Source organism: Stegostoma tigrinum, chromosome 12 (genome assembly GCF_030684315.1).
Source record: "Stegostoma tigrinum isolate sSteTig4 chromosome 12, sSteTig4.hap1, whole genome shotgun sequence".
Taxonomy (NCBI): domain Eukaryota; kingdom Metazoa; phylum Chordata; class Chondrichthyes; order Orectolobiformes; family Stegostomatidae; genus Stegostoma; species Stegostoma tigrinum.
The window spans coordinates 27912601-27932373 of NC_081365.1; the positions used below are offsets into that span (position 1 = coordinate 27912601).

General features: G+C 39.8%; 1 protein-coding gene across 2 annotated transcripts in view; it reads right to left on the reverse strand.

Annotated features, from left to right (window-relative positions):
- The window catches only part of nit2 (nitrilase family, member 2), a 45502-nt gene that overhangs the window by 8321 nt on the left and 17408 nt on the right, over nt 1–19773 (reverse strand). The window contains exons 7-11 of one of the 2 annotated variants that reach the window (XM_048540603.2): nt 17123–17197; nt 15622–15700; nt 13996–14094; nt 13715–13770; nt 12408–12868 (exon numbers count right to left, since the gene is read on the reverse strand). In XM_048540603.2, the coding sequence (XP_048396560.1) occupies nt 12777–12868; nt 13715–13770; nt 13996–14094; nt 15622–15700; nt 17123–17197 (401 nt within the window). In that variant the 3' untranslated portion in view covers nt 12408–12776. Of the gene's footprint in view, nt 1–12407; nt 12869–13714; nt 13771–13995; nt 14095–15621; nt 15701–17122; nt 17198–19773 lie in introns of those variants that run through there. The other variant, XM_048540604.2, reaches the window with a different exon arrangement.

The following is a 19773-nucleotide window of genomic DNA, read 5'->3' on the forward strand; positions in this document are numbered from 1 at the left end:
ATAGGTTCTTGATTAGTAAGATGGAAGAACCCAAGGATAACAAGATAGAACAGTTGAGAACTACATCGGCTATGATTGAATGGCAGGGCAAATGGCCTAATTCTGGTTATATCTTTCTGGAATAGCAGAGTTATCTTTGCCGTCTCAATTTGATAGAATGGCTCTGATCTTCCAGAACCCCACAGTGGGGAGAGTTTGTTTTATTTACTAAAAATCCCTCATTCCTGGTTTCACATCATTTCCAGGCCAATGTTTCGTGATATTCTATTACTCAAGCAATATCTATTTGCTTATTCCCCTAATTTGTTTTCAAGAGGACCAAACACTTTTGCTAACATACATCTTTCACATATTTGTCAAGAGTATAGCTTTTCCCCAGTTTAGATTTTAAAATCACATTCTTGCTCACGTTTTTTTGTAAAATCTTCCCGAATACACTATTGTTAACATCAGCTTTTTCCTGGAGTCTAATTCACTTTTTTTAAAAAGTGAAACTGGAATTAAGCTCTGCTTCCATCCCTATTCCTTAAGATATTATTGCAAATGAATTTCTCTTTTTAAAAAATGCTTTTAAACATAGGCATCTGCTTTCAAATTTGAAATCAATTCAAAGCAAAACATTGCTACTTTAAACGCTTGAGATATGTTTTTATTTAAAAAAAGGAAGCCTGCTGCTCAAAAAGCGATTTTTAAATTGTTATAAAGTTGCTAAATTCCCCCGCCTCTAAATGTTTTGCCGGAGACAGAGTTTTGGAAAAAATCAAGTAGACACAATCCCAAACTAAAAGAAAGATCTGCGGATGCTGGAAATCTGAAACGAAAGCAGAAATTCAGCAGATCTGGCAGCATCCATGGAGAAAGAAAAACAGTGTGCATCGAGTCAAGGGGCTCTTCAAAACGCAATCTGAATCAGGAAAAGTAGATAGTGCTGGTCAGGAATAATCCATCTTATATAGAAAAAAATCGCCTTTCCTAAAAAAATTTGAAGACATTGACTTTTGACAATTGACATAAAACAGTAAAGAGAAGTGGATCGAAACACAGCGAGTGTTTGGTCACTTTCGACAGTCCCTGGAGCACCCAGTGAAGAGTAAAACAAAAAGTGCAACTAGATTCACTATTGTGTATTGGGATAGGGGCAAATTCTCAAAAGGATAGAGTGAAAAATCTATGTTCGAAGTTAAAACTCCAAAGAACCCTACATCAGGGGGCGGCACGGTGGCTCAGTAGTTAGCATTGCAGCCTCACAGCGCCAGGGACCCAGGTTCAATTCCAGCCTCGGGTGACTGTGTGGAGTTTGCACGTTCTTGTTGTGTCTGCATGGGTTTCCTCAGGGTCCTCCGGTTTGCTCCCACAGTCCAAAGATGTGCAGGCTAGGTAGATTGGCCATGCTAAATTGCCTGTAGTGTCCAGGGGTGTGTGGGTAATAGGGGGATGGGTCTGGGTGGGATGCTTCAAGCGGCGGTGTGGACTTGTTGGGCCGAAGGGCCTGTTTCCACACTGTAGGGAATCTAATCTAATTCTGCTCAGAGATAATGGGAACTGCAGATGCTGGAGAATCCAAGATAACAAAGTGTGAAGCTGGATGAACACAGCAGGCCATGCAGCATCTCAGGAGCACAAAAGCTGACGTTTCGGGCATAGACCCTTCATCAGAGCTGAAGGGTCTAGGCCCGGAACGTCAGCTTTTGTGCTCCTGAGATGCTGCTTGGCCTGCTGTGTTCATCCAGCTTCACACTTTGTTATCTCTAATCTAATTCTGAGTATTTTTTCCTGGAGCCTCTGCTGTTTTCTTTGCTAGGAGCTGAGCGTGGATGTTGGGTAAGACCCCTCCCTGTGGGGGGTTACATCTCCCAGGGAGTGGAAAAGTTCGGTGTCATTCCTCACCGCCAGCTGAACGTGGCGAGCAGCGATCCGTCGTTTCTGGCTGTTGTTGGTGGCGGCTCGGGCTAATTCCACCAGCACTGCTACCCCCAATTCTCTCGGCATACCTACCCCCTCTGCCAACTGGGATCTACAAGCCAGAAATTATGATCATTTGATTTTGTTTGGCTTCTGTTGCCGCTAGTTAAGTTATTTTCCTCAAGCTGCATGTTTTATAAAAGGCACGCTTGATCAAATTCCATTCAGTTCGTTAGTTTCGGGGGTGGACTGTGCAGGAATCCCCACTGATTAGAAGGGCTAGAAAATCGACCCTAAATCCCTGGACTGCAATGACGCCATGGGGAGAAAAAAGCTTTCAGAGGATTTTATTAATGAGAGGGCTTTCCACCCTTTTCACATCGATTAAAAGTTAATCTTACCCGGTAACTTCGTTTACTCTCTTATTAGTTATCTGAAACACTGTAATGGTTTTTATAATTAAAGTGATTTAAAATTGTGCAGTTTAGCACGGAAATCTCACATAGTTAAGTGTAAATAATAATATCTCGCAATGTGCTTCTCTAAACAGGCTCTTTTCAACAAGATGTGCTCTCAGAGCCGCTAGTGAGACATTTAGAAAAAGAAATGGCCAAAGTCAGGAACAGGTAGTTTATTAAAGGCGTTCGGGGCGGGATTCAATATTAGAATCGCTAAAACATGATTAGCGTGTGATTGCATATTGTTTAATTTGTAATTTGTTTTACTTTGAGAAATGTTGCTGCTTTTCATTCTGTTTGTTCAGTCGCTCCCACTTTGCTTAGTGGCTTCTGAACACCTCATTAGATGCCTAATAGCCCACTATTTAAACACCAGGGTGGGGTCCCACTCTGTTTTGTGTGTCTTTATTTCTCAGCTAGGAAAAAGAAGATGGATAATTTGAAGCGAAAGCCGAAATTTTATTCCCCCCATGGCGTCATTGCTGTCCAGGGATTTAGGGTCGATTTTCTAGCCCTTCTAATGAGTGGGGATTCCTGCACAGTCCACCCCCGAAACTAACGAACTGAATGGAATTTGATCAAGCGTGCGTTTTATAAAACATGCAGCTTGAGGAAAATAACTAGCGGCAACAGAAGCCAAACAAAATCAAATGATAATAATTCTTCCTCAGTAGCAAATCTTTTAAACTAATGCAGCAACTGACAAGCCAATTGGCTGGCATAAAGATTGTTCAGTTATAATAAGAAAGAAAGACAAGTATTTAGTGCGTCCGCAATTGGGCATGTCGAGATGCATTATGGCCAATCGATTACTTTTGCAGTTTACTCATTACTGTAGGGAATACGGCAGTTAGATTGTGCACAGTGAACGCCCACAAGCAGGAGTAGGCCATTGCCCTGTTCAACAGGATCGTGGCTGACCTTCCATCTGAATGCCATCTTCCCACTTTCTTACCATACCAAGTAATGGCTTTAAAGTCTTCACAGTATCTAAATTCTTTCAATGACTTGATCTCTACAGCCTTCTGTGATAAGAGATTATTGTAAGTTCACTACCCTTTGAGTGAACAATTGTTTCCTCCTCTCTGGCCTAAATGGCCTACCACATATAGAGTCATACAGCATGGAAACTGACCCTTCGGACCAACATGTCCATGCCGAGCATATATCTTTAATTAATCTAGTCCCATTTGCCAGCATTTGGCCTGCATCCCTCTAAAACCTTCCTATTCATGTACCCATCCAGATGCTTTATAAAGGTAATTATACCGGACTCCATCACTTCCTCTGGCAGTTCATTCCTTAATGCACCATCCTCTGTGTGCAAAAAATTGCCCCTTAGGACCCTTTTGAATCTTTCCCCTTTCACCTCAAACATATACCCTCTAGTTTTAGACTCACCTGCCCTGGGGAAATGACCTAGGCTATTTACTTTACCCGTGCCCTTCATGATTTTATAGAACTCTGTAAGGTCATCCCTCAGTCTCTAATGCTCCAGGGAAAATAGCCCCAACCTAATCAACTTTTCCCTATAGCTCAAACTCTCCAATCCTGGAAACACCATTGTAAATCTTTTCTGAACCTTTTCAGTTTACACAAAATCTTTACTACAGCAGGGAGACCAGAATTGAAAGCAATATTCCAAAAATGGCGTAACCAATGTCCCGTATAGTCACAACAGGAGCTCCTACATTCATATGTTCTGACCAATAAAGGCAGCATACTAAGCACCTTCTTCACTACCCTGCCATTCTGCACTCCAAGTTCTCTTTGTTTAATAGCACTGCCTAGGACCTTAACATTAAGTGTATAGTCTTGCCCTGATTTGTCCCACCAAACTGCAGCACATCACACTTATCGAGATTAAACTCCATCTGCCACTCCTTGGGCCATCTGATCAAGGTCATGTTGTACTGTCACAAGGTAATCTTTGCAGTCCACTACACCACCAATTTTGGTGTCACCTGCAAACTTACTAACCACACCTCCTATATTCACATCCAAATTATTTCTATAAATGACAAAAAGCAGTGGATCCAGCACCAATCCTTGCAGCAGACTGCTGATCACAAGCTCCAGTCCAGTAATCAACCCTCCACCATCATCCTCAAGCCAATTTTGTACCTAAATGGATAGTTGTCGCTATATTTCTTATGATCTAACCTTGTTAACCAGTCTACCATATCATAAGACTGGTTCTACACTCCCCAACTAATAAAATCATGCTGCCTGCATCTAGTTTGTCCAGTCTTATTAAATGTATTAAATTGCAATTAGATGCCCTCTTATCCTTCTGTATTCAAGTGAATATAGGCCTTATCTGCTTAGCAAAACTCTGCTGCACTCCCACTGTGGCAAGTACATCCCTTTCTTAGGTAGAGAGATCAAAACTGCATGAAATACTCCAGTGTGTTCTCACTGAAGTTCAGCAAGTCATCCTCATTTCTGAACTCAAATCCTCTAGTAATGAAGGCCAGTATTCCATGTGCCTTTTTAATTGCTTGTTGCATCTGCCTGTCTTTCTTTACAAGAACACCCAGATTTATTTGCCCAGCCAAGCTTCCTGACATATTGCCATTTAAATCATTTTCCTTTGTTTTTTTCACACCACCAAATGTATAACTTCTCATTTAGCCAGGTTGTACTGCATCTGCCAACTGCTTGCCCACTCACGCAAACTTATCACCTTGAAGCCTCCTTACATACTTCCATGTGCTTCAACTTTGCTCAATAATCTGTTATGAGAGAGCTTACTAACAGCCTTCTGAAAATTCAAATACACTATAGCTACTGGTTCTCCCTTATCGGTCCTTCTAGTTGCATCCTCAAAACTGCAGTATTTTCACCTTTCTTTAAGCATGATTATTCTTTCGTAAACTCACATTGGCTTTGTTCAGTTCCATGACTGTGTTCCAAATGCTGGGTTATCATGTCTTTTATAATAGACTCAAGGAATTTACTCATTATTGATATAAGGATAACTGGTCCATAATTGTTTTTCTTTCTCCCGTTTAAATTAGTGGGCTATACTTCCCACCCTCCAATCTGTCAGGACTGCTCCAGGCTCTATTGAATCTTGGAAGATGACCACCGATACATCGAATACATCCAGGGCTACTTCTTTTAGTACCCTGTGATGTAGATTATTAGGCACTGGTGATTTGTTAGCCTTTAACTTCATTCCTTTCCCCTGTGCTATTTTCATACTGATACTAATTTCCTTCAATTCTGCTATCTCACTAGACTCCTGGATCTAATAATTTCCCTAACTTCTCTTGTAAGCCATTGTTGAGCAATCTTTCCTTTTTATTTATGTGCTAGAAAGAAATGAATAATGGTAATTCGTGCATACATTCTTTAAACTTGAAATATTGCCTATTCACTGTCCTTTATAATAGACTCTAGCAATTTTCTCATTATTGATATAAGGATAACTGGTCCATAATTGTTTTTCTTTCTCCCTATTAAATTAGTGGGCTATACTTCCCACCCTCCAATCTCTAAGGACTGCTCCAGGCTCTACTGAATCTTGGAAGATGACCACCAATAAAGTTTTTGTAAGGTCCTCTAATCCATCCTTGCCAAGTTATATTCTCATAGCTCTCTTCATATAGTTTCAGGACCCTAGCTGTGGAATTGACTACATCACTCTTTACGTTAATGAAGAATTATATCATATTATGATTGCTGTTCTCCAAAGGATGCTATGCAACATGATTGATAATTAAAACTTTCTCATTGTACAATTCCCAGTTTAGAATAGCCTGTTCTCCGGTTGGTTCCTCTAAAAGAATTATCATAAAGACATTCCAGGAAATCCACCTCCACTATACCCTTGCTAATTTTGTTTGTCCAATGTATGTGTAAAGTCACCCATGGTTACGATTGTACACACCTTGCATGCAATTCTGATGTATCCAGTACTGTTAGAGGGCCAATAGACAGCCCCCAACAATCTTTTCTGCTGCTTAGTGTTTCTTATCTCAACTTACACAGCTTCCATACATGATTCACTATCACATTGATTTTTGTTTTTGAATATCCTTTTACTAATAATGCTACACGACCTCCTCTTCCATTTTCTGTCTTAAAAATAAAAATATCCCTGAATGTTTAGTTCACATGTTTGGTCATACTGCATTAATATCTCTGTAGTTCATACATACTATTTTGTTTAGAGAGATGTTACTTGAAGTACAAAAAAAATGTGGATGCTACTTTTTCTATTCTTTATCATTGTGCTATGGATTGTTTTCATTCATTTGGGAAGAAAGACTGTATTTCCAACAATGAAGCACCTAACAAGCTGGTTGAGTGTATACCTTCAATATAATGAGACAAAGGCAAGCATTTTTAGTAGTCTCACACAACTGGATATGTTGAAGTGCTTTACAGCTAACCTATTTAACTTCCCTAAGTACTGCACAGGGGAATAGCTTTGATTTTTGTGCTCAAGTCTTAGAGTGAGAGCAAAAATCTCAACTTTATGATTGTGGATTCTCTTCATCTGTAGAAATGTAGCATTCAAAATAAGTTGGATGTGCAAATGTCAAAAATAGAGACAAATTAGATTCCCTACAGCGTGGAAACAGGCCTTTTGGCCCAACAAGTCCACACCGACCTTGGAGCATCCCACCCAGACCCATCCCTCTGAACACTATGGGCAATTTAGCATGGCCAATCCACCTAGCCTGTACATCTTTGGAATGTGGGAGGAAATCGGAGCACCCGGAGGAAACCCATGCAGACACGGGGAGAATGTGCAAACTCCACACAGACAGTCACCCGAGGCTGGAATCGAACCTGGGTCCCTGGCGCTGTGAGGCTGCAGTGCTAACCACTGAGCCACTGTGCCGCCCTAACAAATCGGTTGGACCTAATCACCATTGCAATAATATGATAGCAAAGTGGCCAGTTTGAGGAAACAAATATTACATGGTATACAAGCATTCAAAAATAGAGAATGGATAAAGAGGGGGTAGAATTTTGAGTAAAGCACACAAAATTCTAAAGGGGTTTGATGGGCTATACATAAAAGGTTTTGCCCTGACTGGGAAATCTGGAATGCAGAATACCATATGGCAATAGGAGATAGTAGCAGAAGTAGGCCAGTCAAAGTATGGAGTCTGCTCCACCATGCCGATATGCTTCTCAAACCTCGTGGTCCATAACCCTTGATATCTTTACTAATCAATAACCTATTTACCTATGTCTTAAAGACATTCAATAACTTAGTCTCTTCAGCCTTCTGAAGCAATGAGTTCCACAGATTCACTACCCTCTGACTGAAGATTTTCCTTCTCATCTCAACTGTAAAGGCTGTATCTCGAACTCCTTGTGTCTCCTACTAGTGTAAACATCATCTTCACATTTACCCTATCCACAGGCATCTCAGTATTCTGAGTTTCAACCAGATCCCTGCTGCAATTTCCCCATAGCATTCTAAACTCCATCAACTACAGCTACAGAGTCCTCAATCACTCCTCTTGTAAAGGACTTAATCCTCAGCATCATTCTTGTAAACCTCCTTTGGATGCCTTCAATGTCAACACATCCTTCCTTACATATGGGGCCTAAAATTGTTCACACTATTCCAAATTCAAAAAAACCCTGGAAGTAAGAAGCTATTGATCACCATGAAATCATCGTTGATTGTCAGAAAAACCCATCACTAATGTCCTTCAGGGAAGGATACCTACCATCCTCATCTGGTCTGGCTTACATGTGACTCCAGGCCCACGCAAATGCAGTTGACTTTCAGTTGCCCTCTGAAACGTCCACTGGGTCTCCTGAGACTAACGAGTTCATTACCTCATCAAAAAATTCTAACAGATTTGTCAGGCATGACCTCCCCTGGATGATGCTGCATCATGCATATTTTACCATGCACTGCCAAGTACTTGTAATCTCATTCTTAATAATGGCTCAAAAATCTTACTGATGACTGAGGTCAGGCCAACTGGCCTATAACTTCCTGTCTTCTGCCATAGTCACAGAATAAGAGTTAAGACTTAGACAAGGAAAGATTTGGAGGTGGCACAGTGGCTCAGTGGTTAGCACTGCAGCCTCACAGCCCAAAGGCCTGGGTTCAGTTCCATTCTTGGGTGACTATGTGGAGTTTGCACAATCTCCCTGCATCTGCATGCATTTCCTCTGTGTGTTCCAGTTTCCCGCCACAGTCCAAAGATGTGTAGGCTAGGTGGATTGGCCATGCTAAATTGCCCATAGTGTTCAGGGACATGTAGATTAGGTGGGTTACAGAGGATGGGTCTGGGTGGGATGCTGTGAGATTCAGTGTGGACTTGTTGGGCCAAAGGGCCTGTTTCCACACTGTAGTGAGTCTAAGAGATTTCTTTACTTAGTGGTTTGCAAGTCTTTTGGATTTTCCATTTCCAGAGTCTCATGGATATTCTATATATTGAATATGTTTAAAGTTATGATAGATAGATTTGTTGGTCCCTTAGGAAATCAAGGATAATGGGATTAGTTGAGAATGAAGGTTAAGACAGCTGATCAATCATGATAAAAAAGGACAGCATACTCAAGGGGCCAGAAGGTGTTTTAACCCTGCTCCTATTGTGTCTGTGAATCATGCAGCATTTAAACACAAAATATCTTGGATGCAACAGAGGATAGGCCAATTTAACAATGAGGCCCTCCATGTGTACTAAGTTGTGATGTAAACTGAGATTTAGATGTACAATTTTTTGTTACTTGTTCACTTTAGGTTTCTGGTTTTGAGTCTGTAACTGTTGGATTTTTTGATCATCTTAATTGCATAATTAACTTGAGTTCATCTGTATCCCATTGTGATTTCTTTTAAAAGCAGTTTGAAGCCTGGTTCGAGAATGAATGGATTTTGTATAGTACTAATGAAGTTTTGTTTAAATTGTTTTTGAACCCAGAATATTAAATAATCAGACCTCAAGGTTTGTTAGAGTTCTGAAATCTCTCAGCTTAAGAGAATTGTTCATAGGTAACTGAGAGAAACTTTTAGTTTTACCTTTTGAGTTTGATTGGATTATTCCTGTGAAGACCTTTGAACAAGATGGCTATAAAGAGCAGTAATCCTGAGAAGGGAATGATCAAGATAACAAATTATGTTTATCTTGGAAGTAAGTTACAGATCAAAAGTGTTGAGATAAAACCTGAAAAGATTACTTGAAGATGAGTACACTTTAAGCAGGTATTTGATAGCTTCAGGAAGAACAAATCTGTAGTTCCAATTTATAAACGGAAGACACAAGAGACTTGGGCTATTGAGCTAACAAAGTGTGGCGCTGGATGAACACAGTAGGACAAGCAGTATCTTAGGAGTACAAAAGCTGACGTTTCGGGCCTTGACCCTTCATCAGAAAAACTATTGAGTGCTGGATACCAGATCGTTGATGTAAGTATTGTATGAGATACTGGGAACTGCTGCTGCTAGAGTCTGAGATAACGAGGTGTAGAGCTGGATGAACAGAGCAGGCCAAGCAGCATCAGAGGAGCAGGAAAGCTGATGTTTGTTATGTTGAGTTATGTTTTGGGTAGCATTCAATACTGTTATGTTTCTTTACAATTTACGTAGGAATTTTTTGGAATTAATGGGATAATACATTAAAAAAACTTTGAATTTGTATGTTAATGGATAGTTTGGAATTTTCTACTTTATTGGCATTTCAGTTGTTGAACAGAACCTGCAGCATCATATGCTTATAATTCAGTGAATGTTCACTTCTTCAAAACCAATACAAGTAAAAATACGATATCTCAGGTTAAGTTCCTGTATGGGATCTGACTTACCTGGTAATAGCATTCACTAGGATCATCATAACATTTAAAATAATCTGATCCTTAGTTGGTTCTTCAACATACTTCTCCAGACATTCGTCTTGTACACACTCCAGGATTCCATCCTCCACAGCATTAGTGCTGATTAAGATTTTTGCCAATCTACAATCTACATCTTTCCCGCTGCTGTACCAATATTACATGCACCTGCATTTTCCATATCTATACCTTTGCAAACATCATGCTGATTGCTCAGTGGTCCACAAACAACCCTTACCAATGTTTGTTGGTCCTTGCCTTTATTTTTAAGCACCACCCATTGAATTCAACATTTTGATTCTTCAGTCCAAGATCCTCTCTTCCTAATTTACTGATCTCGTTCCTTTTATTAGGAGAACTTCTCCACTTCTTCCTTCTTGCCTATCTTTCCTAAATGCCGAATATGCTTTAAACGCTCACAGTAATTTTGGTCACCCTGTAGCTCTTTTTCTGTAATAGCAATTGAATCTATCCATTTACCTCCATTTGTGCTTTCAAAACAATCTTGTTGTGAATGCCATTTCTGCATCCTATGTGATACTTGCCTTTGCTTTGTCTATTTCTAAGTTTGCTTACTACTTTTCTGCTTCTGTCTACTGCTTTGCTTTCATCTAATCTGAGCTCTCGTGGGTTCCCTTCCATTGCCAATATAGTATAAAATCCTCTCCAAGAGCACCCTAACTAACTAAACCCCTTCCACCACCCAATGGACCACAGACTTAGCACTGCCTGCACTCATCTAAAGAAACATAAAACCGATCAGCTTGAGGTCCTGCACAAAGGCCCAGAGCCTGGCAGTCACCCATACCCTATCTGCCTGCATGCTCCAAATCTCCCTAGCCTGCTATCTATATTGTGCTCTGCATCACATGGATTCCAGCCTTCACTAAATTCTGAAACTTGGAGTCTGAGATTGTGCAGCTGGTGACAGTTCCTGCAGATGTGTTTGAATAAAAAAAAATTGCACATCCTTGATCTCCCCACAGGCTATGGGCCATGCAATTCAAACAGCGGAGCTGCCCTACGTTCCTTTTAATTTTACAAGATTGTATCGATAGAATAGCTCACCAGTTGCTCACTCACAATCAACGCCTTTTGCTGCACTGAAATAAGTGACAAATAACAGGATTTGGCTTTTTATAAAAAAGCTTAAAATACAATATCCAAACTGGGTGGTCAATCCTCTATGTTCAGCAGTAGGAATTCAATACCATTGATCATTTGACAGATACCAATGGCATCTTTTAATGGGGACCTCACTGGTTTAGGCTACAGGAACAACTGTCACACCGCACCCATTGGTATGGAGGGATTCTGGAAGTCCACTGTTCCATGGTCAAACATTTCAGTGAGGAGAAGATGTCTTTCACCACTGACAAATATTGATGAACATAGCTACAGCCAATGAACAATCATGTCGTTGTTTGGGTGAATACATATTGGGGAAGGCTATTCAGCCAACCTAGCTACAAAATTTGATTGCACCTCATGCTGCAACTGACTGCTGTGTCTCGTGATTTACTGCACAACTTTATTTTATAAAACTACATATTTTCTGTTCGCTGGTGAAATTCCTTCAGAAGAAAGCTTCATAACTGCTATTGTACATAATACCATTTCAAGCCTTAACTTGACACAGCACACTCCACACACCAGTTTTTAATCATGATTTAATTCTTCTCGCCTTGTAAAATTGTTTGTATAAATATTCTGATATGGTTGAACACGGTCCAGGACTTTCCTTAAATTACTTATGAGAAGAATCAGGTTTCCACATTTAGATGACAATAAACCACCTGAACTTCACTTTTCAGTTTATTGTTTCAGTAAAACTACTTTGCCTCCTCCACTCTGAACTTTCTTTCCAAATTATACAGCGCAGGAAGATTCTAGCTCTTTTTGTTCGAACACCAGAGTATATTAACTAGTCTTTGTATCCACTAGCTACCAAGTATCAGTCAGATGTCCTTCTGATCAATCACCAATCTTAGTGTGAAAGAGTTGGCATGAAAATAATGATTGGCTGTTTTTTCAAATGCGTGTATATATAACAGTACTTCATGACTCCAGGCTACCCCAAAGTGCTTTAAGGACAACAAAGTACTTTTGAAGTGTCGCCATTTGTGAAATATCCTTTTGGTAATTATCTGTGATGAGCAGGACTGTAAGTGCTTATGGATCCATAAATCCTCATCTTAGGACAGCAACAGAAAAGGGATGCACACACTGAAGTCCTTATAAATCTTGACAAATATTCTTTTTACTGATATGAAACCCCATCGCGACTAGTGTAAAAGCCCCTCAGAATCTACAATTTGGTATCAATATACGCTATAAGAGTACAAAATTTTATACAAAGTATAAATTGTACTTTTAAATTCATATGACATTTAAACAGTGATTTGCCATTTCGAAACTGAAGACTTTATTTATGATTTACTGCTAACAATTCATAATTCTAAGCAAGAGAATCCGCTGTATTGTGCACCTACAGTCTTAAATCTGAAGCATTTCAGATCAATCAACAAATCGGTGAGGTGATTGCAAGATTTGTATTTCACCCACTGTTTCTACTTTAAGGAGTCAGTCTTAAAGCTGTGATTCTTAATCTTGCATTGCCTGCACATTATAAAGATCATGTCGTTTCTGCTTTAGGATTGGTATCTGTTCACGAATGTCCGCAAGGTAATTCAAATCTGTTTAGAAAAAAAAATTGAAAACACAAAATTTCAATGTGGTGTCTGTTTTTGAGGGACTAATAGTGTCTTTCTGAATGTAACGACCAGATTTTTCTTTTGAAAAAATGTTTTTCCTCATACACAAGAATTGGTTATTTATGCACTTCAGAGAAATTAATATGAACAGTGCTGACCATTTGAACATTGCCAGTAGTACAACAATGATATTGTAAAAGATTAATTACAGTCTTAAATTACTGAATCTGGTGCATGTCCTGAAAAACTGTTTCTATTTGGCAGGCCACATTCTAGGGACCTCTCTGGAAGTTAAGGGATTTCAAGACAGAATTGAATTTCAGCCCTAAGTATTGTGATACTGTATAAAATGTAAATATATAACTGCTGCTTGGCCTGCTGTGTTCATCCAGCCTCACATTTTATTATCTTGGATTCTCCAGCATCTGCAGTTCCCATTATCTCTAAATATATAACTGAATGCTTTTGGAACAGATGTGTAGTTAGAAATAAAGTAGCATTCTCACTATGTATTTATAGTCTGTAACTAAAAAGAATTAAGAAACAAGACTATGTATGAGACAGGAAAATCTAAGCCACACTATTTGAGTTAATACCCACTGGAGAGCCAAAAGAATATGTGTGCAAAAGAACGAAAAATGGGATTAAAAACTGGTCCATTTCTCTCACATCAAACCCAAGCACAGTGGCGACAAAGTGAGCCCTTCTCTGATCAGGTTAAAAATTTGGGGAAGAAAAGCGATAAAGGAAAAGGCATAAACTCCCATAATTACACATTAGGTATGAAAAAAAGCTTTTCAAAGTTTTTGCAGGGTTCAAGCATCTCACCTATATCTGCATAAACAATAGTCTCGGTATGACCAGCCTTGGTTACAACTTCACCCCTGGAAAGAAACGAAACAGATGTACGTAAAGGAATGTGATTAGGTGGTCAGCCAATAAAAGTATTTTTCTAAAGCAATTGTTGAGAGGGAAAAATTTTAAAATGATAATAGAGGCAACTGGAACCCTGATGAAACCACATTAGGTACAGCAATGGGTGGTAATTTATGGAGTTGAAACTAACCAAACAACTTTCTATATTTGCAATTAGCTTGTGAAATACATACCATGGATTTACTACACTGCTGTGACCCCAGGCCACATAGGAATCATTCTCATTTCGTGCTGGTGAAACTGTTGCTACGTACACCTGATTATCAACAGCCCTGCAAACAGATGAACAAACAATTTAACAAGCCTGGTTTCTTTTTAATTTACTGTACATATTTTACAGCAAATGTTGACATTATTTTTAAATCCTTTAAACTGTATATTTAATGACTCAACAAATAACATAGAAATAAAGCCAGAGATACCTCTGAGCAGAGACACTACTTCAAGATGATAGGGGTTCTTTTATGGTATATCCGAGGTGGGCATACCACACAAAGAAGGTGCAAATTACTCAGCCACAAAGGAAGATGATACAGGCATGGTACAGTTCAGGACATTCAAAATTACTCCCCAGCTCTAACGGGCCATGAAGAGTATTTCATTTATTTCCTACTTTCCATCCCTATGTTACTAATCACTTGCTACAGGATCTTTTTTGGTTGGTGTTGGTAAGGGTGGGGAGTAGATAGCATCCCTGCCTCTGAACCAGAAGTTCTGGGTTCCATAACCACTCCAGAACTTAATGGTCAAGGCAAGTGTATTCATAACAACAGGTTCAGTAACAACTTGTAACTGCTCCGACATAAGCCAATAGCAAGTGATAAGAGCAAGGTAGATTTCTAATCAGTTGTGTGATGGAAAGAAGTTGGAGTCTGTATGACCACGATTGTGGTTCCAGGCTACAACAAGCAAGCGTATGTTGTCACGGCAACTCACACCCCTGGAGAGGGTCAGGGTCCAGCTAGCTGATGACTGCTGTGCATCAAATTGGCGCAAGAGTCCAGGGTCTGATACCTGTTGGAGTGGATTCAGGATCTTCCTCCTTACCCCTCCCCACTGTGGAGGTCACAGTGTTGGGAATGAGGCAGTGAGCTCTTTAAAAAGTAATTATGCTAAGGCTTATGGACAACTTGGAAACTCCCTCAGCCCCACCCACTTGATGGGAGGATGAGGATTGCATGAAGATTTATCAATGGATTCACCTTCCTGGAAAAATAGGAAAATGTTTGCCAGTGTTGCACATGACTTGTAAAGAAATTGTTGGAATGCCAGCAGTCTTAAAGCTTTAATTACAGGTCTCCATTTCAGTTACCCATCTTAGTATATCCTCAGTGTCTTCTCCCCAGAATCATCTCTATTTCTTCAAACCAGGTATACCATCCATTTTGAGATGATTCTTCAATGCTCAGTTTTGCGATTTTACATACAAAAGGTTAATCTACCCTTCAACTTTACACATGCTGATAAACCTTCTATTTTTTAACACATTCTATTTTGATTCATTTTTTTTTCAAGAAGAAGCTTTTACTAACCAAACTCTGAATCCAAAATGAGAACATCATGTAAATCTTTCACTCACTAAATGTGGAATACTTTGAACAAAATGATCTCCAAATTAAGTATAACTGTTGACACTAATGATTTTTCTTTGCTTGATCATTTTGCACTGTTCAGGGAACACGTTTAAATGAGTCTTTAAATCTGTCATTTACACATTACCTTTCCAGATTTACGACTGGGTCAAACTTGTTTAAAAATTAAACTAGCTACAAAATATACAAAACATATTGGCCACTCACCTTGCCCTTTGCAGGAGCTCCCAATGGGCTGGTCCTGTTGTCATGTTAAACGCTCCTGGATAAACCAGAAGTTGACAGCCTGTGGGGAACATCAAACATTTGAGATTGTAGGAACTGCCGATGCTGGAGAATCTGAGATAACAAGGTGTTGAGCTGGATGAACACAGGAGGCCAGGCAGCACCAGAGGAGCAGGAAAACTGACATTTCAGGTCTGGACCCTTCTTCTTCAGAAATTTCTGAAACATCAGCGTTCCTGCTCCCCTGATGCTGCCTGGCCTGCTGTGTTCATCCTGCTCGACACCTTGTTAAATCAAAAATCTGTCTTTTTTTGATAATTGCTTTAAAAAATTATCTGACCCACACTACTTTTGTTAAAATCTGACAACTCTGGTAACCAGAACAAGATTTAAAGCCAATCAAGCATCAGATTCTTGCCAAAGAAGGGAAAAAGAACACCACTTGAATCAGGGAGTGATATAGGGCCTTTGTCCACCACTTCCTATCTTGGCGCGTTCTCCATATCATACTCAGAGCAGGTAAAACAGTTGGCTTTCACTTGTGTTGTTACATAGATATACAAATGCTGCCCTGGGCAGCCCTTCTAACCCTGTTGCAGATAACAAGGACCCTTATCTCTTCTGGGTGAGCATAAATCCACAAGTATGGTTACTGGTTTGTACGGACTTCCCCACAGCCATCAGGCAAACTGGTCAGAAATAAAACTGAATAAATACATGAATGCAAACGTTAATCTGAACAGTTGTCTATGGCATCTGCCCTGTCTTTATAAAAGTAGTTTCCACAACGTGAAGAACTTAGTGTCTTACAGCAATTTTAACAGCATTATGAAATAAATGCACTGAGAGAGGCTCAAGTCTATGAGCAATCTTAGAAAGAAAGAACTAAAATGCTTTCAAGTCATTAGGCTTTCCCAATGAGTTTCAAAGTTAATATGATATTTTTGAAGTGTAGTCACTGAGAAAAATATGACAATCTAATGTACATGTGAAAGACCAATAAATAACAATGACTGCATCATGATTTAAGATTTTTTAAAGTTGGGGGATAAATATTTTCTAGTACACGAGGAGCTCTGCTTTTTAAACAACATCACAGGATCTTTTACATTGGTAAATTAAGAATAAAAACAAGTAGTTAGGGCATGGAATGTGCTGCCTGGAAATGTGGTGGAGGCAAATTCAACTGAAGCATTCAAGAGGGGTTGGATGATTATTTGAATAGAAATGGTGTGCTGGGGCATGGGGAAAAGACCGTAGATTGGCTCGGAGAAATGGAGCTGGTGCAGGCACAGTGGGCCAAACGGACTCATTCTGCACTGTAACAATTCTGTGATTCTGGATGAGAGGTCTGCCAAGGCTTCAATGTAACATCTCGTCTTAAAAAAAACACCTCACACAATGCAGCACTGTAGTGGGAAAGTGAACATCTGGACACATATTAGCTTTTTCATTCTACAATATCATTAGTCTATTTACCTACCTCTTTTTGAGTAAATCTGAGCAAGTTCTGCGAACCTCATATCATAACAAATCCCGATCCCAACCTTGCAATAGGCTGCAAAGAAGGTACAAGATAAAATTACGACTCAAGTTGTGATCAAACTGTTATTTAGAACATATTCATTGGATCAGAAATTGGCTTGCTGAAAGTAGTTGATGGGAAATGTTCATCCTGGAGACCAGTTACTAGTGGTGTACCGCAAGGGTCAGTGCTGGGTCCACTGCTGTTTGTCATTTTTATAAATGACCTGGATGAGGGCGTAGAAGGATCGGTTAGTAAATTTGCAGACGACACTAAGGTCGGTGGAGTTGTGGATAGTGACGAAGGATGCTGTAGGTTGCAGAGAGACATAGGTAAGCTGCAGAGCTGGGCTGAAAGGTGGCAAATGGAGTTTAATGCAGACAAGTGTGAGGTGATGCACTTTGGTAGGAGTAACCGGAAGGCAAAGTACAGGGCTAATGGTAAGATTCTTAGCAGTGTAGATGAGCAGAGAGATCTCGGTGTCCATGTACACAGATCCTTGAAAGTTGCCACCCAGGTTGACAGGGCTGTAAAGAAGGCATACAGTGTTTTAGCTTTTATTAATAGAGGGATCGAGTTCTGGAACCAAGAGGTTATGGTGAAGCTGTAAAAAACTCTGGTGCGGCCGCACTTGGAGTATTGTGTACAGTTCTGGTCACCGCATTATAAGAAGGACGTGGAAGCTTTGGAAAGAGTGCAGAGGAGATTTACTAGGATGTTGCCTGGTATGGAGGGAAGGTCTTACGAGGAAAGGCTGAGGGACTTGAGGCTGTTTTCATTAAAGAGAAGGTTGAGAGGTGACTTAATTGAAACATATAAAATAATCAGAGGGTTAGATAGGGTGGATAGGGAGAGCCTTTTTCCTAGGATGGTGATGGCGAGCATGAGGGGGCATAGCTTTAAATTGAGGGGTGAAAGATATAGGACAGATGTCAGAGGTAGTTTCTTTACTCAGAGTAGTAAGGGAATGGAACGCTTTGCCTGCAACGGTAGTGGATTCGCCAACTTTAGGTACATTTAAGTCGACATTGGACAAGCATATGGACGTACATGGAATAGTGTAGGTTAGATGGGCTTGAGATCGGTATGACAGGTCGGCACAACATCGAGGGCCGAAGGGCCTGTACTGTGCTGTAATGTTCTATGTTCATTGTGTATATACACACACATCAAAATGTGGTATTTATAGTCTGAGCACATCCAAAACTCTTCCAATCTAACTTTAAATGGTAAATGAAAGCATAATTCATAGTTTGTAACATCATATACTTCCATTTTTCTAAAAAAACCGTTCACTTTTTTCAATGTCAACATCTGAAATGAAGAAAGAAAAAGGCAAAAACAGTTTTCACAGCAATGTGCTTTCATATGTCTTTTACAGTTTGCTTCTATCGTGCGCACATCCAAAGTTTATAGTTTAGAAGTTGCACAAGGACATTATAAACACCTTATGTATGTATAAAAATCCACAAGTTCATAGTTAATTTTCCACACAGCAAGTTTCTAGTGTCTTTCAAACTATTACTAATCTGCCTCCTTCACCGAAACAAAGTGGATGTCAGAAGGAAAGGTGGGTGGAAACAAAATACTGAGCAAATAATACTAAGTCACTGTACATCTCCTAGTAACATGCTGCCAACTGACACTGTCCTGTACTACATGGTTTAATTTGAACTATGGTTTCCAAAGGGGTAGAACAGCACTCCTGTTTTGTGATGGTAGTCCACGCCAGGTGGATGGCAGTTCCACTGTTTTTGGACAGGGAAGAAAGAATGGATCAGATAAATGTCACAATGTTGCAAGTTGACTGTTACATTGCAAAAGGAATTGACATTGAACAGGAATCTCAATTCTTTGCCAAGAGCTAGAATTGAAAAGGAGACATGAAATGCTTTCCCTGTCAACAGCTCACAAGTAGTATATCTATATTGATAAATCAAACTGAAAACCATTTGTACAATTGAAATATTGAACAATTAAACAATTCTGTTCTTTTCTTAAAAAAAAATCCATCTCCCCACATAGCTTTTATGATTTTTTTCACAAGATAGACAGTTGACAGACTAATTAGGGACAGTCAACGTGGCTTTGTGCATGGGAAATTGTGTCTCATTGACTTGATTGATTTTTTTGAAAAAGTAATGACCAGGATTGATGAGGGCTGTGGTGGATATGATCGATATGGACTTCAGTAAGGCATTTGGCAGGATTCTTCATGGTAGACTAGTTAGCAGGGTTAGATCACATGGAATATTAGGAGAGCTACCCGTTTGGACACAGAACTGGCTCGAAGGTAGAAGACAGCCTGATGGTGGTGGAGGGTTGCTTTTCAGACTGGAGGCCTGTGGAGTTGGCGGTGTGCCACAAGGATTAGTATTGGGGCAACTTTTTTTTTGTCATTTATACAAAGGATTTGGATGTGAACATAGGAGGTATGGTTTGTAAGTTTGCAGATGACACCACATTTGAAGGTTTAGTGGGCAGCAAAGAAAGTTATTTCCGAGTACAACAGGATCTTGATCAGATGGGCCAATAGGTGAAGGAGTGGCAGATGGTGTTTAATTTAGATAAATGTGAGGTACTGCATTTTGGAAAGGCAAATCAGGGCA